Source organism: Hipposideros armiger, unplaced genomic scaffold (genome assembly GCF_001890085.2).
Source record: "Hipposideros armiger isolate ML-2016 unplaced genomic scaffold, ASM189008v1 scaffold_676, whole genome shotgun sequence".
In the NCBI taxonomy this organism is placed as follows: domain Eukaryota; kingdom Metazoa; phylum Chordata; class Mammalia; order Chiroptera; family Hipposideridae; genus Hipposideros; species Hipposideros armiger.
This window is the reverse complement of record NW_017732026.1, coordinates 279,959-303,161: the sequence shown is the minus strand read 5'-3', so window position 1 is coordinate 303,161 and position 23,203 is coordinate 279,959. Positions and strand designations below refer to the sequence as shown.

At 35.8% G+C, this 23,203-nt stretch overlaps 1 protein-coding gene across 1 annotated transcript in view; it reads left to right on the top strand.

The window, feature by feature from the left end:
- Positions 1–23,203, top strand: part of DPP10 (dipeptidyl peptidase like 10) — a 521,286-nt gene that overhangs the window by 420,724 nt on the left and 77,359 nt on the right. Inside the window, exons 8-9 of the mRNA XM_019626422.1 lie at positions 8,662–8,816; positions 15,480–15,577. Coding sequence (XP_019481967.1) covers positions 8,662–8,816; positions 15,480–15,577 — 253 coding nt within the window. The remainder of the gene's footprint in view (positions 1–8,661; positions 8,817–15,479; positions 15,578–23,203) is intronic.

The window sequence follows — 23,203 nt, the reverse complement described above, 5'->3', positions numbered from 1 at the left end:
TAGGAGGGAAAATCCAAGCTAGAGTTAAAAGCTTGCAGAAGCAGTGTAGGGTTAAATAGCATGGTGCATGCCTAGGGAGCTAAAATCTGCTTGTTATGATTGAGGCATAAAATTTGAGAGATAGAAAGGCAGCAAGAACAAAGGGATAGTGACCCTAAAAATACTCTGGGGTTTCAATTATTTTTCTACAAGTAACTGGAGAAACTATTGTAATAAAGTTTTTCAAGTAAGGGAGTGTCAAAATTAGATCTTTCATGTAAAAAGATCACTTGGCCACAGTGTGAACCTGGGATGGAATGGCAGAAAGAGTAGTGAGCAGCTATAAGGTGTTTTCTATATTCTGTCAAGAGACAATGAGAAAAAGGACTATGGTTAAAGAAGGAAGAAGGAGAGAAGATTCTAAAATTGATGAGGTAGTAAAGTAGTGAGATCTCAGTGGTTAAAAGGATAGAATGGATGAGATGTCACAGATGACTCTTTGGCTCCTGGTTTGGGCCCCTAGTAAATAATGAGCAAGCATTCACAGGGAGTAGTGGACTTCAGGGAGGAGAGGAATCATTTGGTGAGAACGCTGGTGCTTCCTAGTACACTGGCCTGCTACACTGCATGACAAAATGTGATCCTTACCATGGAAGAACGTTAAGTCATTGGAGGGGATACTCAGTGGAAAGTGTACTGACGTGACCAGTGACCGAGATGACTTAGGCCTCTGTTCCTCAGGGAAGGCTTTATAGAGTTTATGGTATTACATTTTTACAGAAATTGTAAAGAGAGAAATTAAAGACCATTACCTGACAAATAAGGTTTTCTCTTAATTAGAGAATAAAAATCTACATGTTTGGGCTGAGAGTGAATAGTGTATTTGGGGGATAAGTACAACAAACAGGTAACAGAAACCTTTGTGATGACACTGTGGGTCTAACACATTCCAAAGGGGAAATGGGAAAATCATATTGTTTTATACCATTCAAATTAAACTCAATTCTTTGGGCTCTTATGCAGTATGTATTCTAGGAAACTCCAGATGTGATATGTGATTTCATTCTCACAGTAGTATATCTAATCACTAACTGAAGAAACCAAGACTCAGGGAGGATAGGTGACTTGATCATGGCCTCAGAGCTTAGGAGAGGCAGAGCTGGCACTTGAATGTGTGTCTTCAAAGCCAGTTTTTAATCCTGGTCTGCTCTACCTGTCACAGTGCAATGTCTTTCATTGTGCCCTAAGGTGTGACATACGTTATGCACCTATGCAATTGGACTTCACTGGTCTGTTTCCTCAGCCAAAGACTCTGAACACTGTCCATGGACTTACTTCAGTTCTTGCTTTATTTCCACCAAGGGAATCAATGTTAAGGTTTGGCAGAGGGATTTAAGCAATTCATATGTCATTGATTTTCCCTGAACATTTCCTGCCATCCCCACCCTATGGTTCAAGAGTCACACATGTCCCTTAATCTCCCAATATTACTTTGCTTATCCAGTGTGCCGAGAGCTCCCAGATTCCAGACCTTTTCTCTTCCCTTCAAAATACTCACCAAAACACAGTGCTTTCTAGTAGTACCACATATGATCTTTAACAGTATGTATGTGGCAATCTATTGTAAAAATTACCTTTTTATTACTTTATTGAAAGCAACAACAATCTGAATTAGTGTGTGTGAGACTCAAAAAGTAATATATAACATTTCCACTTACTTTTTAAATTGAAATTTGCCTTCTGTAAATGTCATAGAAAAAAGATTAGATAAGGAATCACATAAATGATAATGTTTTTATGACAAATTTTAAGGGCCGGCCTAATCTTTTTAGGAGAAGGCCAGTCTGTCAGCATGGCTATTGTTCCTAAACATAGTCGCTAATGTCGGATCTTTAAAAGTGTCATTTTAAAGCCTGTTTTGGTCTTTATTTCTAGCATTATCTAATTTCTAAAGAAAATAAAAGCAAATGAAATAAAATGTGTTTTAAAGAGTTAGGGAAGTTCAAAACAAAAATAAAACATCATGCTCAAAATGAAACACTTTAAATATAATTCACACAAAACACATCTAATGTTACTCATATAAATTAACATATTTAACAAGGTAACTTAACTAAATAAGTAAAATTTCAGATCAATGTTTTGTTAAAAAAAAGTAAAATTGCCAAGTTTATAACTTTGTAATTTTTCATAAAGTATATAAACAAAAAATGACTGTCAGTTTCAATTATTTAAGCACATAGAATGGAACTAATATGCCTAAATGATTTATAAATATATTTTAGAACCTCATATTTTTAAGGAGTTCTTTGAAATTCAATCCAATAGTTATTCAACACGAATATCCATTATGCATTATCTGAAAGCAATAAAATAAGGAGTAAGGGTTTCTCTGTTTTGGGTACTTCCAACTAAGTGGAATTAAAAACTCTAAACAACTACTATATAAGGAACTATTGGAGCATGGTAAATAGAAATATAAATAAAACCTCATGTCAGCATACTAAATGGAAGTATAAATAGAATTAATTCTAATGGGATTAAGGAATACAGGTGACTTCATAGAGGAGACAACCTTTATTTACAATGAACTTTAAGAATGATAGGAATAAACTGAGAGAAAATAATTATAAGATAAACAATATCTTTATCAGTAAATTGTGATTGTTCCTCATTTATTGCTTAATGAGAACAATGCAAAGGGCTTATTTTCACTGTATCTTTTGCTTTCTGTTAGACACAGGAATCACATTTGTTTATTCATTGATTCAACAGACATTTATGGAGTGAGCACTTACTAAGTCCCAGGAAAACTAGACTGTGACAGATAAACAAAACAATTAGAGATGTGGCTATGGAAGCCAGAGGAAGATAGGATAGTGAATAATACTGAGTCTCTGGAGGGCGAACAGGCTAAGGATTCCAAAGCTACTGTGAGAACTTGACAAGAACAAAATCAGACAACCGGTGGTACCAGAAGCAAGATCGCTGTGGATAGAAGTGTAAATGGGAAGTAAGAAGGTTATAAATCTCTACAATTCTTTCAAGAAAGTTGAAAGTGAGATACAGAAAGTAAGGGGCAAAAAGTCAACCACAGGTCCACAAGGCTGGCAGTAGGATCCTCAGGAAATCCTATAAGTTGATAGCTATGAATGGGTAAAATCAGCTTACTTTTCAGAACACCATGTTAATCTAAACACAATGATTTATATGAATTAGTTTCCTGTGAGTACTTTGTGTTGAGGCTATGTTTTTAAACATCTGTGATAGAAAACAAAATATGTTGAAAATTCCCTCTGTTCTTCAGTGAGATTTTCCAAACTAGCGTAATAAAGATGATGTAGAGCCCAACCTATCTTGAGATGGAATGGAACCTAATTTGCAAAAATGCTTTGTTTATAAATAATATATAATTAACATAGGAAATTTCAATCCATGAATAAAGTCCCTATTAGTTGCAATTAAAAGTGTATACCTTTTCCAAGAGGACTCTTAAGTAAATTCATATTAAAAATTACTTTATCTCCTTCCCAGTTCAGTTAGCTTTGTTTTTGGACCTGGAGGAAGTCACAAATTGTACTACTTTGCTATTTTAGCATTTTTGTGAGGAACAACTTCAGGCATAGGTCACGCTAAAATAGATGAGAGTAGATGACATCAAGTTTCTCATGGAGTTGTCCTCAAATCTGGGCCTTTGTGGTTCCTGAGATGTACCTCAGCACATGAGATGGAACCCTGAGTGTTAATTTTGAGCACTATGACCTTTGTGTACCTTCAAGTCTCTGAAGACAGTTTCCACTCATTTGGGATTTAGCATTTTTTTCTTCAGTGTGTCATGTGGATGACTTATGACCCCTCATCTGAATTTTAAGTTACATGTATAAATCAGGGTGAAGATCAAAACTGGAAAAAAATGGATGGCACATTCAAAATAGTATTAAAAGTTTTATCTAGGAAGCGCTGCTTATCAAAGACAAGGGATATGCAGCAACCTGTGGCTAGCAATGGTTAGGCATTAACATCTGAAGTGGGAAAGGGAGACAACTATTACTAGAACCTAGAAGGAGGGAGTCCTGTAGTTTTCATGGTAATAAAAGCAGTGAGTTTTGTTTGACAAACACAGCCTGGCTCACATGATTCCAATGGGTGGAAACCAAAAAACAAATTCCATTCCCTACCTTTCTTCTTTGATTTGATGTGGCTGGTTTCATGTTGCCCATATCCAACAAAAAGTCAGAAACCATGGGAGTATTATTATTCAAATAAAAAGTTTGTGTCCCCAGAGAGGTTCCTTCTGCTACTGTTTCATTGTAGACTAGTATTAGCACAGTTATATATATTTGTCTGAAATGTATAACTACATCCAACACTTGTGCATTTTATATAAGGAGTTTTGGGAAATGTCCCAATTAAGAAAAGAAATAAGCTTATCATGGGTTCCCTTTATCAACTTCTCATTCCTTTTTACCTTCTGCCAGCATTTGACTAGATGGGTTATTTACCTGGTGGATTAAACCAGAACTTTATTCCTGCCAAATGGTATCCATTTGCTTTTTTTTCTTAATGAGGATGCTACAATATCAATTTCCATTGGGATTGAAATTAGAAGTAGAGATGTGGAATTGGAAAATGAGATGGAATTGGACAAAGGAGTATTTGTGAATCTGCTGAGTTACAAATATATTCTTCCTTGCCCTCTTTTGTATAGTAAAGACACATTTTTCCCCCAAGCAGATGAGATTAATCATCATTCCCAGCTCAGTGACTATGTTTTCTGTCTTGTTTTGAAGCGGAATTATGACTATATTTCCTGTTGGAGGCAATCCTCCCTTAGACATTAGAAATTCTAAACCCACCAAGTGAAAGAGAACACTACATTTCCACTCCTTAGTTTCTAGATCTGTGCTTTCTGGGTGTGCAGGAGGGACGCATACTGTAGGATGACATCTCAACTTCAAGGTCATTGTCAAATAAATGGTGCCAACATCCAGATAGAGCATGCTATTTCACTGTTCTGTCAAGCCAGGTATATATAGCTAATGGGAACATGATGAGACCAGTGAATTCCATGGGTCTGAGCCTGTTTCTCTTCTTTTTGCAATAAAATATTTCCTGTTTGAAAGTGACATGGTACAGGTAATCATAGTAATGAATAACTGATCTGTAAGTCCGTGAATAACAGTACTGAGAGGACTGCAGGCAGCAAAGGCATATCCATACCTAGAATATGTGTCAATGTGTGTAATGATAAAATGCTATGCCTTCTTGATGGAAAGATTTCCATGTAATCCACCTGCCAACAGGTAGTCAGCTGGTCCTGCAGGGAAATAATACCATATAAACAGGAGAGTGACCAAAACTGTTATTGGCAGGTAATAGTGAGAGCAAGAGACAAGCTGATCTGCACTTGGTCATCACATTGTCCATGTGATCACTGAGTGCCTCCCCTGCTGTGGATGTGCTCTAGTGGACATTAAACGGGATACTAATGTCCTCACAGTTTTTACATTCTTACCACTTCTAATAAGTCTATGCACTATGCTTCCCTAAGCTTTATTGTCACTAATTTTCTAATGTTACTTTTCTCATATCACTGATCAGGTTGCCATTTATTAGTTACTGTGCATGAGTCAGGACAGATCCATGCTTCAAGCCAAGCAAAACTAAATATCTTGTTCAAAAGTCGGCCAGCCCAGAAGACTTCTGTTCATTATAGTCTTTTAATGCCATTCTCAAGTCAGATTGTGGAACAGAGCCTATCTAGTTCTGGTATGTTGAAGTACCTCGTGCAAACCTGCCCATTAACCAGGCCTGCATTTATTCCTCCTCTGCCAACTTGTGTTAGAAAACATATCCTGAGGCACAGATGTGAGATGAAGGCGAGAGGGTAAAGCAGCTTATGTAATACCATGGGCTGTTAGTTGACTTGTGTGTTCTAGATCGGTCCTGTATATACCAATTCTATTTATAGTGGAATGTTACTGTTTGTGTTTTGTTTTCTGGTCAGTGAACCAGATAACAATCAGTTCATGATAGGTAGTTTGGGTTGCATAGTCACTGGGTATCCTGCAATCAGGCTAATTACTGCTTCAAGAGCCAGTAGAGAGCTGCTTTTGAAATAAAAAATATTTATCAGCACAGGAGGAAATGGCCTTTCTCTAACGCCTGTGCTTTGATTATCATATGGTGAATGTCAGAACTCACACAGCATGTGTTTGCCATGGATACTTGCATTGCCATTGTGTCTACAAGTCACAAGGTAAAGATGGCCGGGAAGGTTGTGCCATGGCTTTGATCTGCTACATAGCCTTCTATCACTCAGGTTCTACTCAGAACTGACAGTTTTACAGGTTACCTGGGAAATAGAACAAGGCAGCACATGTTAATGTGGTTTATATTGTTCTTCAAAATCCAAAGAGCTCAGTCTCTCTTTACTTTTGCATAAGTACAGTTCCAACAAATGTTCTCACACTTTAGAAGAGATAGCACAGTGAGTCCCAGGCTACTAGATTTCTAAACTCTTCCCTAAGGATGAAAACTTCTAAACTTTACAAAAATTAATTTTTCCCTCTGCCTTTATGCCTTGATGGATGCAGGATGCCTCTGTCAAAAAGAAGACATGTGGGCATTTTGAGGTTCAGAATTTTTAGCCATAAAATAAGACACATATAACAGCATTCCACTATGTAATGTGTTACTTATGAGACTGATCCAGAAAGCATAAATATATTGTGTATGTTTACCCAAGCATCCTTATGCTGTGTGTCAGGGTCCCAGTGCTTCTCCACCAATATATCCATCTTACCTTTGAAAAAACAAGTGGAACTGAGCACCTTATTTGCGTTGCAGCTCTGCAATCCTTACTATGCTCTCTCGGACCTCATCCATATCTGCCCTGCACTGCAGAAGAGAGGGACTCCTTCAAAGATGCCACAGTGACCTTTTGTATTTGCCTAATTTTGCAGTCATGATTTCAATTTTTGTTTTTCCCTGTGGGGTGTCTCTGAGGTGTCATCAGAACCATTTAAACTTCACTTTACAATCTTTATAGCTGCCACTGTTGTAGTAATTAAGTGTCACAACCACTTGTCCCCCCAATGTCTTTCCTTTCTATCTGCATTTCATTCTACATCATCACCAGTGACAACTGATGACTCACGATTCCATCCCTTGCTGTTGATTATCTACCCTGCAATTTCCCCTGGGAAAGGTTTTCATTGAATCAAAGATAAAGATATAGATATGGACATATCTCCAAACTAATCTCAAAATCTAATTTTGAAGGTTTCTTTTCTGAGTGTACTGCTGGGATCAATCACTGTATCAGTTAGGGCCCCAAAAGGAAAGAGGTGGCACATTCAGTACTTTGAAGAGGATTTATTTACAAAGATGAAGGTGTGGGGGTAAAATGAAAGACAGAGATATAATCTAGACTAGTATCAGCCAAGCTATTACCAAGCTTGTGACCATAGGGATGAACTGTTACCAGATAAAAAAGGAGAAAATTGTATAAAGGGAGTTGCATTGACAGCAGTGGTGACATCATTTAAAACACACAGCAAGCCTGAGGTGACATTTCAGGATAGAGATAAAGGAATAAATAGTCTGACTTTACACTTCTTCTAATCTCTTGCTGAAGCGTCATAATGGCCATCCTCTAGAGAGCATGGGAGCTCTTTTGATGCACTTCATAGCAGTTAATTTTCTGGGCCAGAAAGCAGGTATAGAAAAGTGGAAGGTAGATCTGGAGTCACATAAAAGATATCCACTATACGAGATTGGACAGTTAAGTTTGCAAACTCATCCCAGAAAAAGTGCTACATATCTCATTGCTGAATATCACTACGGTCACATTTGAAGTACTCCCCTTGGGAAGCTATGCACTGACACCAGCATCTAGTCCACCTTTCAAAGCAATTTTGGAACTCTTTATCTGGAATGGCCATCAGAGCTGTCGTCATATTACCCTTGATGTCCTGATGGTCATCAAAATGTCTTCCTTTCAATATTTCCTTTATCTTTGGTTAAAGAAATAAGTCATTAGAGACCAGACCAGATCAGGTGAGTAGGTCTTTTTCATCCAACTTTTTCACACAGCCTTTTCAGCACTTCCAAATAGTAAACTTGGTTAACTGTTTGTCCAGTTGGTATTAATTCATAATGAATAATCTCTCTAATATGAAAGAAGGTTAAGAACATAGTTGCAACAAGTCCACGAACTTAATTGTCAGATCTCATATTTTTATTCTATTTCCTTAGAGCTTAAAATAGTTTAATGAATCTATCTAGTAGGTATTCAACTGGTATAATGAGGAGGGGATGGAAATATGAATGACTGTAAAATATCAATGGATGGTAATATGAATATGGTTTCATGTCATATTTTAGTCTTTGATTACTGTTCTCATTCTTTTTACTCTGATAGTCCTTTCATCTTTTCTGTTTACATTGCTGACACTCCATGAAATCCTGACTTCATTGCTTCATTCCTTCTTTCCTTTGCATGTGCTTTTTCTGGGATTAAAAGGGTAACTCAGAAATAGACTCTTCTCCGTGAAGTTTACAAACTCCAACACTGCTAGAAAATATATATGTACAATGGAGGAATCAAGGGACAGATGTTCATGGGTCACTGGGCCCACGTCTCTACAGTTGGTTTCAGATAACACTCATTTATTCTAGAGGAACTTCTGCATTCTCACATCGCCCACTGGTGGTCACCAGATGGAGAAAGGCTTGCCTTCCTGATGATAAATGATTCATTGGTGCCTAACATGGGTATCCCTCGGTATACTGGAGCATTGTATCCCAGAGGAAAACAGTATCCATATCCTAAGGTAAGTAACTGTGGAAGTGCTAGTTTGTTCCCCCTCTCTCTGAACCAGTGACCTGACTCATAGTATTCTTGGTTCATGCCCAGGTTGTCTTTGGAGAAAATAAGAACTCCCCCTCGTAGACAGGCTCATCGTCTTAGAATTTGCAGTGGTCTGTACACAGTGCTTGGATAAGAAGAAATAAAGATAATTTGGGTTTGGGGACTTTGTTGCATTTCTCTCCCTTTGATGGTCTCATTCTTGTTTTCGCTCATCTTCCCAGCTGAAAGAGGGTGAGAAGAGATAAGGGGCAGGGCAGCACTGATGCCAAAGCAAATGATTCTTCCCCAAGGTATATTCTATGAGCTGTCAGCAAGTATTATAAAGGAGGACAAAGTGCCATGGTCAAATATGTTGGAAATTCTTAGTTAAAAAAAAAAATCTAGCTCCTTTCAGATGATTTCTTAGAGCACTATATGTTAATGTGTGTTATAAATCTCCTATACAAAGAAGACTAAGCACAAAGAATCTACAGAAGCATAAAAAATCACCAATAAAGAATAGACTAAGCATAAAGGATTTATTGGTATTAACATCAGTACTGTTTTGGCAGAGCAAACTCTGGAACATACTTTATTAAATGCTGGGGTAGAGCCATGGCCAGGCGTAGCTAGGATAGATGGAATTGTTTTATTGAGTGAGTCAAATGTGGAAATCCTGGGGAGGCCTCTGGGAACAGGTTGCAAAAACACCTGGAGTATGTTGGTTTTTCTAGAGAATGCCATTTTTAATTACTTAAGGCCTCTCTTTTCAAGTTTATTTTCCCTATGTTTATATAACAAAGAAATAGTCTCATGAGTGAGGACCTTATGCATTAATCATGTAAGGACATCTTATAGAAAACTTTTTAAATTCTACGTTATACATTTCAGCTCTTACTTAGGTGAGACGTGGCTGCCCATTTAATTTAGAAGCTGTTTTTAAGCCATTTCTTTAGTGAGTTGTATTTTGTGTTTCACAGCATGATACATTTTATGCTTTTCAATTTGTGCATTATATTAATTGGGAAAAGTACTGGATAAATTACTTATCATACATATTATTCTACACCTGAAGGTGTGGTCAGGGTGGGGGTGGCTTTCTTTGTTTTCCTATCATCTGCCAGATTCAAGTTATCGAAAGTGGGAAAAAAGGTGGAGGGGGGCTTAAATATGAAGAATCAGGAATAAGAAGTGAGATCCTGTACTGTCTTTCTTTCTTCCCATCCTGCCTTCCTTCCATAGGGTATAACTGACTGACAGTTTAGGAGGCCAGCAGGAATGAGAGGAATTGGATCACATGATTTTTAAATATTACTTTTAGGGTCTTCTCTGGTCATAGGTTAGAGTCACATATACTCAGTGTTCTTCAGGAGAAAAAATGGCAATTTGACCTAACAACAAAATAAACATATTCACCAAGAGACTTTTATTGTACTCTAAGAAAAGTACTTATGACTTTTCCATTACAGATTTAGCCATGATTTACAGTTGACAGTCTGTGCCTGTACAAATACATGGACCTGCTTCTTTTCCAGAGAAAAACAGAAAAGACTTCTCAAATACACTATTAATTCTCTCATCATTTGATTTACTTATTATAATGAAAGTTCACCCAACCATTTAGATACAAAATGAAGAACTAGTGGCATGTGTGGAAAGCATATGTCAACTGATAAGATATCCACACAGAACTGTTCAGCTTGTACACTGCACAAAGGGAACAAAATCAGTCCCAGGGAAGGGACAACTTTTCATAATTCATTTCCCCAAATAAGAGAGGAGTTCAGGGTTCACACATAACAGCCATCTGCAAGAGCTGTATCTCATGTTTCCTTCTCAGTTATGGACCTTTGGTGTTTGAACTTGGACACTCCTACGCCTCATAATTTTAACAAGACTGATGCAAATGAATAAACAAATAGAAGCACTGAGAAAATTTAATATGTCAGTAATAATTCAGGAGTTATTGGGTTGAGGAACCTAGACACTTTGTAATCATTTAAAAATTTATTATTATTTAGTTATTAAATATTTCTTAATAGTAAAGCTAGTCATAAAATAATACTATGATTATTTATTAATTATACAAAGCATGTGTGTAATAATGTGACTTATGTTTTCAGAGAGACTTTTCACACTTTTTTCCTCATTTATTCCTCTTCACAATTGCCTCTATTTTACAAATGGACACACTGAGCTTCTGAAAGGCTAAGTCCTTTTATAAAAGTCACAGTTATTTTAAGAACAGGGAAATAACTCAAATGTATTGATTCTGTCTCTCTCTCTAAAGCTACCAAAGGTTAACTTGCATCTCAGAAGATGTAGCTGGAATCAAAATATCTCCTTGTCAAGTTAACAAATATATATGTGGAACTCTGTTTGCTCCAATTACTGTTAATGACTTAGCTATGTAAGTGTAGCTTTCTCAGACAACCTCACACCTGCCATATGTAGACATACAAATATATATAGTGTATATATAGTATACACATACACACATATATATGTAATACTTGATGTATGTACTACATGATGAAGGTCCTTAGTGTGTGTTAGTGATCACAATTTAGGAATATTAAAAATAAATATATTCTAGTGGCCAAAGCTGAGAGTAAGAATCTCAAGTCTTCAGGTGGTTGTCAGTAGAAATAACAGTCCAGGTAATTAAGATAATAGAACTCAAAGAAACTAGGACTGAGTTTTGGTCCTTCTCAAAATAAATTTCAGTAACATGTTGGGTGTATTACTTGAATTTTCAAAGTCTTTATATTTTCTATTCTGGTTAAAAAAAGTTTGTTAGTTTTCCATTAACAAATGTATTATTTTCATTTGCTCTTACTTATTCAATAAACTTTTAAAAAGTGGTACTTTAGACATTGAAGTAATGCATAGAGTTCATATTAAATTGTGCTTTCAATTAAACTAGATTAAATTAGTGCAGAAAATATCCAATGTAGTCAGATTTAGTAATGAAATACTTACACTAAACAAATATATTTGTATTTTACTTAATTCAGCATGATTCAGAACTCATAAAATACCCTTCATTAGCAATTTGCCACAAAAGAGATGCACAGTTCTATCTCAGTAACCTCAGGTTAATGTTCTTAATTAAAACATTATCTTGTTTAATGACAATTCAGTTGCCAATAAAATAATGTTAATTATTATTGAAGCTTGTGTTTCAGAATCATAGGGGAAAGATTCTGTGAATTTGCAGTCTTTTGTGGCAAATGTGACTGGAAAAAGCACACAGATGAACTTCTATAATTTGCAAACTATTGAAACAATTCAAATATTATAAGGTAGAAATGAACTTGCAGCATGCGCTTAATTTCCAAACTCCATGGAAAGATAAAAATCTAATTAAGATTATAGAATGCTGGACAGCTGGATTTTGAAGGAGCCTGATATTTTCTTTTTGTCTAAAATTGACAACCTATGTACACAACTTTTAATTTGTTTTCATGTAGAAGCTAATTGGGATATCAGCTATTCTGTGCAAGTATAAGCTTAGAGTGCTACAGACATGAAAAAAATCTGCCTAAGATATGATAATAACCGTATATGCCTGTGACAAAGCATATCATAAAATTATGCAACATTAATAAGAACTCACAAAAATATCAAATTAATTTATTTTTTCTTTAATTAGTTTTTTGCAAAATAAATATAAACACAGTTTTTCACTAGCTGTAAAGTCAGTTTCTTAATAATAATTATAATATTTAATTCACCACTATATACTATTTTAGGCACTTTTGTAAATCAGCTTTTTTGTTAGTCCATGTAACAAAACTATGAGATATTTTTTATCTACCAAAAGTAAACCTACTTTGGCTCAAAACTTCTGACTTGTGACATATTCTGAGAATTATCTCATTTTTGATAATCAAGTAAAATAGTACTTGAGGAGTTTTTGTTAAAGACCTGTCCATGGTCCTTATCTAGTAGATAACAGTCAAAATGTGAACCCAAAGTTCTCTGACTCATAGACAAAGCTAAACCACTTCTCAAAATGTGGTTCTTGTACCAGCGGTGTCAGCCTCATCTGGGAAATTTTTAGAAATGCAAATTAGTCACCTCCCACACAACAAGAGCAGTGAGAGAACGAGAGGGGGCGAAGAAGGGTTAAAAAAGAAAAGAAACAGCAGCCAAGAGTTAAATGAGAGCAGGGCCAAGGGTCTCCAGCCTCACAGGACTAAGAGCCCCAAATCGGGCCAACACACAGCTTTTATTTCTCCACCTACCTAGAAGTAGTGTTGTTCTCTCCACAGTGTGTAAGTCTCATTCCTGAGAACTTGCTCAAGTCAAATTACCCATGCCTGCAAGCTGCTATTACCAGAAGTCCGCCCGCATGACCAGACAAATGCTTTGCCTTCACACACCCATACGCATATTACCCCAGGGAGATAAGATTATTATGCTGAGGACAGATACTATCATATCATCAGGTCACTTCCCAAGCAGGTTGCGGGAAGGAATGTCTTTGGGGGCGGGTGGGGACCTCAGCCCCGAGATTTTTCCTGATGGCCCCCATGTAACTGTGCCTGTCTTAGGTGTTCCTTCCTCGAGGAATCTTACCCACCCATCATTGGCTACCCAGCCATCTTTTGGGATCAAACAGGGAGACGCAAGGTGTATGAGCAGTGTCCTCAAAAGGGTCAGTTTAGGGGTAAGTGCGGGGGGACAGATGGCTGGACAGCTGCGTGGCAACACAAATTCTTATGTCCCATCCAGAGATTAGAAATGCTGGAGGTGGGTCTTAGCAAGCAGCAGTTAAACAAGCCCTTCGGACCCACTGTGTAGTTCTGAAGAGGGTTAGCCTTTGATAACCACTGAGCGGATCTATACAGAGGGTGCCAAAAAGAAGTATACACATTTTAAGAAAGGAGAAAACTATTAAAATGCAATACTCAATATATACTGATAACAAAAGATGAAGACAAGTCACATTTGACTTCTGCAATTACAAAGGTACTCAAAGTAGTTACCACCAGTGTCCAGACACTTCTGATTATGGTGAACTACTGCTTGAGCAACATTGACCAAAGTGACCGCTTGTATACCTTTTTTTGGCACCCCCATGTATGTATATGTGTGTGTGTGTGTGTATCTATATCTATATCTATATATCTATATCTATATCTATATGTATGTATATAGATATGAAATCTCATAATCACCCAAACTCCATAGTTTACATTACAGTTCACCCTTGGTGCTGTACATTGTGGGTTTGGACAAATGTATAATGGTATGTATCCTTCATTATGGTACCATACAGAGTATTTTCACTACCCTACAAATTTTCCCTTACTCTGACTATTGATCCTTCTGCCTTTCCCTTCATGCTACTTATTAATAACCTATCAAAACAGTTCTTGAGGAGCTGCTACTGACTGTCGGTGGAATGCTTTGTATTGCGCCTGATCCTGATTTAACTCCAGGTTTTTGTTGATGCCGATTCCTTAAACATATCATCCTTAAATCAGATACATCATTCTATTTAGATTTTTGTAAGTCCTGTTAATTCAACTCACTTTAATTTCCTTGTCCTCCTCTGTATATCTTATACAAGCTTCTCTTAAAGTATCAGTCACACCACAATGACATCAGTGTTTCTTTAGAAACACATTGAGCCACAAGTAGTGAACTGATTCTGTTAATGATTTATTCACATACTTTTATTCATTCATTCAACATACTTGAGGTATGTTGTTGAAAGTCTCCTTTGCTGCCCCTAAGAGCTCACAATATATTTAGAAAAACTTTGAAGGCCATTGCCTAAGAATGAACTAAAGCAAAACTACAGTAGTTAAGAGCATCTTAAGTTTAAATACTGGTTCCCTCAGTGAATGGATATTTCACCTTGCATGGTTTGCTTATCTTCTCCATTTTCATCTGGAACATGGTTACAGTTATCCTTAGTACTGTAGTAGGAACATTTAATAAGATAATTCACACAATGTTTAACACATATTATTAGCCAGAAACATACTAACTCCTATGCAGGTTAATTATTATTTCATAAATTTTGATTTACTAAACTCAAATTACATGTTTTTACTGCTGTCTTGCTACTTTTCATGCTTGGTATTGAGGGAGAACAGTCTGCTCCTGACTCACCTCCCAATGGTCACTAATACCCCATCTAGTATTCATAAATTTAAAGGAAAACCTAGAATGATTAATGCATTGAATAAATTAGGTATGTTGAATTTTAAGCATGTGGCACCTGGGTTTTGGGGATTTTTTTTCCTTTTTTTTTATTAGCAAAACTTCTTTCCCATTGCCTTTCACATTCTGTAATGTGAGTAGCTGCTTGATCAACTAGTTTTGTTGTAAAGCCAGCCTTTCTGGTTCTTTCCAGGGAAAGAACACAATAGCACTACCTAATGAATAAAATCATCATGATTTTCTATCACCTTTAATTGTCTGACTAAAATGCTTAAGAGGCAGCAATCTACAAAAACAATTGAAAGCAATCAAGTTGTTGAATTTAAAATCATTTCTACTTCAGAAAATTTAAACTTTTTCCCCATTCTAACACAAATGTGTAAAAGAATAAAAATGCATTTTTCTTTTTGCCTCAATATATTCTAATGCTTAATGTATTTGCATTACAACTTTCATTTTCTCAAAGGCAGGTCAAGTGAACCCAACAATCAAATTATATGTTGTAAACTTATATGGACCAACTCATACTTTGGAACTCATGCCACCTGACAGCTTTAAATCAAGGTATGCAATTTCAATTTCACTTTTACCAGGGAATAGATAGTTTAACTCCAATTATCATTTGGTTGCAATTTAGAGAGAAATGTGATCAGCTCAACAAATCCACTTGAAAATAAAGCTGAAGTTGCCTCCATTAGTGCAGGAATGAAGTCATTCTGGGTCTCTTGTTCTCAGGAAGCATTTACAGTTTCAAGGTGATTAACTGCAGCACAAAATGACTAAATATACTGATATTGAGAATTAGACCTTTTGCATGAGATGTGACAAAGAAATGGGAACAAAGGATAATTTTCTATTGAATTTTCTTCCTGAAAATACTCACTCCATTTTTTAAAAATTGTCCTCTTTAAGGGTATAATCTCCCTAAAATTTGTGCAGTTTTTTCAACTTTCTCCCCACAGCTTGTCAATGATTCTCTAGCTTTCTTTTCCAGGCAGGGTAATTTAATGAGATTTTTATTGTAAATATCCTACATAAGACACATTCTTATTTAAGAAGTGTAAATGGGGAGAAAAGAAACACATTTTATGTGTCATGAACATAATTTTAATATTAGCAAAATCTCCAATCGTGAGCATCAATCATATAACCGTGTAGATTTTTAAATCCATGGCAGCGTCAAACTTCAAGGGTGATTCTTTCAAATATTGCATCTCTTTAAAATTCATAACAGACCTAAAGATGGGAAAAGATAGGCAGCTGATTTAGGAAAATAGTTTCACACTATATTGAACGATATGGGATTAAGCTCAAAGTTTATTTTGATGACCTCAACAATCAATCAATGCAAGGTGATGGATTCAAAAAGAAATTCCACTCAAATGTTGTTTCATTAACATATTTAGAAAAATGTCATCACAGTTGGGGTTTTCACAGAAAGTGCAGCCTGCTGTGTGTGGAAATTTTTCCTACTTGAAAGGTAATAAAATTTTATGGAATGCTTACACTGGAAGGGCCCTCATTAACTCCCTAATGTAAACTGCTCCTTTTATTAGTGGAAAAGATGAGGGCCAGAGAGTTTAAAAAAAAAAAAAGGCTGAGAGAGACCCTCAGGATTAGTTGGTAGCATAGTTAGAAAACAAGGTAAAGTCTGTTTCATCAAGTTACAGAGCATTGCATCCAGATTGTGATGGAAGACGTTAAAGGACCATCTGAATGGTCATACAGAATGAAATACATTTGACCAAATTAGAGAGAAACTTCTATTGCTGAGTTTGATCTACCAGCCATGAAAGATTTAGTTACAAATGAAACAACTATGAAAACTACTGATATTTTATGTAATCCTTAACTCTTATCTTTTTCTCTGATTTGTTTGGTGCTCTGAATTAAGAGGAAAGGGTACTAGACTGGAGTGCTTGAGTCACATCTCTGCCACCATTTCATTATGTGACCTTGGACAACTCACTCTGCCTTTTTCTGGGTCTGAACACCCTAATCTTAAAATAATAATTTACAATTTTCATCAGCTCTTTTTTAAGCCTTGGAAATGGAGGTAAATTTTTAAATATCCAGGTTCCTCTTTAACAGGAGATAGTGATTCCTGACCTTGATTTTGTTACCTGAAAGGGTTTCTAATGAGTTATAGCAGAGTGTCATCAAACACAAAAATTCCTAAAGACAGAAACAATTGTCATTTATCAGAGTATTAGTTAAATGTATATCTCTTTAATGTTTGAGGTTCAATATGATAAAATTATTATGGTAACTCATTGCAGAGAAATATCGCATATCCTTAGATGTTGGAAGTCCAGTACACAGAATAATACACTGGACCCTGCCAAGAGCAAGGAAAAGTCCTGTGAAGGAAAAGCAGTTAAATGTAATTCAGGTTTATTGGTTTAGCAATTATGTTGGTCTAAAATTTGGAGAGAGTCATGGAATACTTTATCTACACAATGTAAATAATGGTTTTGCCTTTTTCTGCCTCTTGGACTTATGTAAGTGTCAACTGTGGCATTTGAAATGCACCAAAGTGTATGATTTACTTTTTTTGTTGGAAAACTCAACATCAAAATTTACTTCAAAATTGGTATTTTCAAACATTCCTCATGTTTCAGTTTTTCATAAATATATTTTATTACTCATTTGTTCCTGGTGAAAGCTTTAGTCCAGCTCATAGGAAAAAAAAGTGATCAATAATATTTGTATCATCTGCATTTAGCCACTCTGAGTACAGATATTACTTGGATGGGCCCAGAAATACACAGACATGGAAAGAGAGAGAGAGAGAGAGAGAGAGAGAGAGAGAGAGGGATCTATGTGTAAATAAAAGAAAGCTGCATTCATCTAGCTGCATGTCAAATGGAAACTAAACTTATTTTTCTTGACTTGTTTTAGGATTATCAGTATTTCTAATATTTAATATTTAGTACTTTAGCCATTTGGAAATTTGCCTGAAACTATTATGCCTTCCTTAGTTAGATAGATGCTTGAAATCTAAAAAAGCATATCATTTTTCACAATTTATTTGTCAGGGTCCTGGAAATTTTAAAAGTGACACATTCAAGAGGGGGAATCAAAAGAAGTTAATTAAGGAACTATTAACAAAGATATGGGCAGGTCTAAGGTAAAATTCACAAAGGATGGGAAGGCAATATAGACTCTGCAACCGCAGAAAGTTATTACTGCCCTAGGACTGAGGAGCCACGGGCAGGCTGACTTATGAGACCTGGAGAGGCTTGTAGTTGAGGAACAGGATGAACTAGTAGGGCCCATCCACAGGTATTGCAGTTCAGCCATTGCCAAACCAGTTCCTAGTAGAGAGTGGGCCCTGGTAATAAATGCCCTGAACTCTCATCTCAAGATTTGAGTTCCTGCAGAGGCCTGCTGTTGACAAGGCAGCTTCATTGCAGAGTTCAGCCTCTGGAAACCTTGGGGGGAAAGTTGGGGAATGGATCTGGCAAATGGAGAATATTCAGCGCAAATAATTTAAAGATAACATTTGCCTTAAGACATGTATCACTGTTACTACTCTAGGGATGTATTAGAGATGTCCACAAGAACACACAATGCTTTTTCTGAAGCCATGTGAGCAGTGTTCTTTCTCTGTTTCTGTCTTGTCCCTCTGTCTTTCTGTCTCAGTTTCTGTCTTTGTGTCTCAGTTTCTGTCTTTGTGTGCGTGTGTGCCTTTCAGTTTCTCTGTTTCTCTCTATACATACATACACGGACAAACACAGCACATACATCTATGATTTATCTAGGTAGTACGTGCACTTCTGAAAACCTGCCATATTTTTTCTTGTGTATTGTGGATCATGTAGCTGATTGTTTGCGTTAATGTCATTTGGACATGGAGGTTACCTATAGTAACACTTGCTTCCCTCTATAACTTATTTTCTTTTACCTGTCTTTGTAATTTTCTTTATCACATTATTCTTAAATCTTTCTAAGCTAATTCAAAGTTTTTATATTTTATTGAAAATTTCAAATGCATAAATTATTTTTATACCAGTATCATTAATAATATTCCTGTATTTGTTAATGGCAGTATTCCTATAAATCCCAAGCAATACCAAGTCATTTTTTATTTTTTAAGGTATAAGTATAAACATACATAAATTAATTTATTAGCAACATACTTTTACCATATCTTATCAAGGCCATCAAATGTCCTCTCTTCTTACTAGACTTTGTATGTACTGGTCTCTCCATAACACAGATACCAGCATCATTTGAGATGCTGCTTAAACTCACAATAACAGAACACCTACATAACTAATTGACTTTGAAATAATTTACATAACTTTTTTTGTATGCTGCCTAAGCATCTACTATAGTTTAATGTTATCTTAGATGACCTGTACAATGACAATCAGTAAGTTAACCTTATTCTATTACTCAGTGCAGTAATAAACTATATTTTTCTTTTGGTTCTTCCTTTTTTTCCATTAAAGTTCAACTTCATACATGGCCATCTCTTAGCCTTCTTCTTTTTAATAAAATCACCACAATGACAATAAAAATAATTGAATATATATATACCTAAGTAGGGAGGAAAATTAATAAGATGAATATAGAAAGATGTTCTCTTATGACTTGAGCTACCTTATAAACAGTATCCCATGACTCTCCCTGGTTCCCAAAGAACAAGATTTGTTTTTATTTTGAAGGTGTTAGGTGATTTGTTTTGGTCTGTTGATTGTTTATTTGGTTGGTTGATTTAACTATTTATAAAAACTAGTGTTTATAATTAGAAAAAGGTCCCCAAGCTAGTCTTATCACTGAAAAGAATCTCCCCTCAACCAGATACTTAAAATCTAGTCAATGAGTGAAAAATAAATTTCAATTCCTTTATATGATTATAAAAAGAAATTAAAAGGATAAGTTTACTAGAGAAAGGCATAACTTATTTTCCCAACTTCTTGCCCCATACTCCGTTAAAAAAAATGTTAGTGATTCAGCTAAACATCATAAAAAAAATTCAGATCATGAATGCAACTTTTCTTTAATAGTGATTCAGACCACACTCCTATCTTTATTTGAATCATGATCTGTGTTGATTCTTCAGAATGAAGCGTGGTAGGGTCTAAGATAACGACCCCATCCTGTCCTCAGGCCCAGTGGAAGTTAGGTGATTTATCTCATCTTAAACAGAAGAAACATTCTGTAAACTGTTTATACTGTGACTTGAAGATAATATAGGCATTCAGTATCTTTATTGGAATTTACAGGTGTGAGCTTAAAAATAATTAAGTTCTTGTGGAAAGATTTTTTTTATGATATTAAATCATACAGATTTTTCCACAAGCTAGACATTTGTCACACTTTTGGGGAAAGTGATTATTCTTTATGTTCAGACATCTCCAGACTGAAGAATAAAGGTAGTGGTTTCTCTTTGGTTTCTCCTCCCTCTGTGTCATTGACATTATTTTACTTATTTGAAATTTTTTTTTAGTCATCCACCCTTTGTAACCCATTGTTCTCAGCCTGTATCACTGATATTACAGGGTCATATTGCCCTGTCACACTGGCCTTGATACTAGCATGATTTCTCTTCCTATTTCATTTATGTATGTCCAGTCTACATGTCTTATTCTGCCAAGAGTTATCTGTGCCTTCCCAGAAAAGCTAATTAGTAAACATCTATGTTCATGGAAGTGACCTATATGTCTCCTATTATAAGTAATGCATAGTTATTAAGAGAGATCTTGGGAGGGCAGGAGCTATGAGCTGGTCGTGAATGCCATCACAATACACTTATAGGCAGAGATCCTGGATTATCTGGAAAAGAATGAACTCAGTGTAACCAGATCTGTTCAAAGATTATGCTGTGAACACAGAGTAGTGATTGAGCAGGAAGCCAGTGAAAACACAGGTGCAATTTCTAATACACCTGCCTTCTGGTGATGCAGGGATGTCCATTCCACAACCCCTTGTGAACAATTAGACTCCTGTGCCAGACCACCCAGCTGATAGAAAGTCCTTTTTTTACTTGAGTGCAATCCCTCTAACCCGCTTGTCTCTGTCTCTGTGGCTCAAGAGGACCAGATCCTCGAGGACTTCCTGGGTAACCCAGAGCCATGGAGACTGGGAACAAGCAGGAAAGCCATTTATAAGGAAGGGGCACTTCTGCTGGCCACTGGTCATGGGACACCAGATCTAATGTGTTCATGAGATGGCATTCCTGGAGGACAGCCACATCTGCAGCAGGCAGGCCAAGAAGTGACATTTCCAGGTAAGGGCTCTTCTCTACTCTCTCATTCAGAGGAAGCCTGAATACCTATGAACAAACTGAATCAGTACATATAAAACATAGAGAGATATGCACCTAGGATCCTGGGACAAAGACAGAAAGAATACAGAATGTGATTTAGTTAGTGAACATATTTTTCCTTCCTTTCTATGTGTCAAACTCCACTTTAACTTTCATTTTAGACATTTCCAACATTTTGTCACAGAAATTTCACTGGTTTGAAATTACACCTGAAAGTCTTTACAAATTCAATTTTGGGGAGAACTCTCATTCTTCAGGTTATAAATAAGATATATACTAAGATATCTCACATAAGACTAAATTTTGCTTATAAACATACTTGTAAGATACATACAGTATGAACACACAAAATAATCACATTATTAAGGCAAAAAGAAATATAAGTGGTATACTACAAGTTAATGATTTTTAACTTAACAATACAGCTAAGTTAGTGTTCCCTGTAAGAAATCATTTATTCACCAGATTTGCACTAGTTGAATTTTAATTGTTTTTCAAATATGAAATCCTTTTTAAAAGTCAAGAATTTCCATCATAGGTAATAAATACAATGTGTCAATGTCTGTGAAGGCATTACAAAAAGGATGTTGTTGCAACATATCACTTGAGGGCAACTTTGAAAGAGAAAACACTAAAGATGAATATTTAAATTTTGTTTTGTTGTTGCTATTTATTTAAAAAATCTTTCATGTTGGCTTATCTCACTCGGCACAAAAGATAATAATGCTCACTTTAGCTAATTTAGACAAATGTCCATTTGGTTTGAAAATATTTTATACGTATATGAGTTCTATCTAGATTTTTGCCATAAATATGCCCTCCTGGATTTTGCAGCCTTTGATCAGTTGTTTACAATAATACTTTTATTTCAACTCAAACAACATTTATACCAATTAATCAGAAATATGTGTTGTCAGAAGTCAGAATTTCCTTTCCTAATTGATTGTAGTACCCACAAACATTTTTCTCCATGTTAAATCCTCTAGATAAATCTATTAAAGTTTAATATCTATATTTCCCCTTTTTAGTATTCACACTGTCAAATATAATAATGCATGCAAAATAAATCAGTTTAAACAAAACACAGTGAAAATGAGCAGGACATCACTCTTTGAAAAACTGCAAGGCCCATTGATTTGGGCAAAGACTAATCCTAAACCAGGTGCAAATTTGATTGTTAACTCTATTTAGAGAACTTGATACTATGATTTCATTGAGTTTCTGGGCAATTTTCAGGTATCTCAGCTGGTTGTGAAAGCTACCAGATGTCTTAAAGAGTTCATTGAAGAAAATAAGGCAGGCTCCACTGTATGACAAGTTATGCTTGCCCTTCTACTGACATTTTCACCTTGAAGGGCTAACAGATTTTCTCGAGGAAGCAATAGCAGGAATGTTAGAAATGTAAGATTCATGTAGCTGAAAGTCTAATTTAGATGTGCATAATAAGAATAGGTGATTTGTATCACAAGGTGTTTCTTCCATAGGGATTAGTTTTTTTTTAAATCACATAATAATTGGATGGGGTGATTTTAAGACAATACTCATGGAAGGCACTTTTAAAGCCATTGCTAAAGCATTTCATCTATTCTGAAACTGGGCAAACTTGTTGGAAAGCTGGGGTTTTTTTCTTTTTATTATAAATTGAATCAATGTTGATGATTGTTCTGTATTTTATTCTGTATAGGTTGATGGTTTTGTGACATATTATGTAAATTTCCAAACATAGAATCTACAATGAAAGAAATGTGAATTATAAAGGAAAAATGATAATTTTTCCCAATCTACAACCAGACTGAAGACATCATATGCTCCACTAATTTAGATCCCCACTGTACCAAATGTTCAGTAGCCCCTCATCACCTTCAGTTTGATTCCCTTTCTGTTTTAAACTGTTTTGAATAAATAAGAGCTTA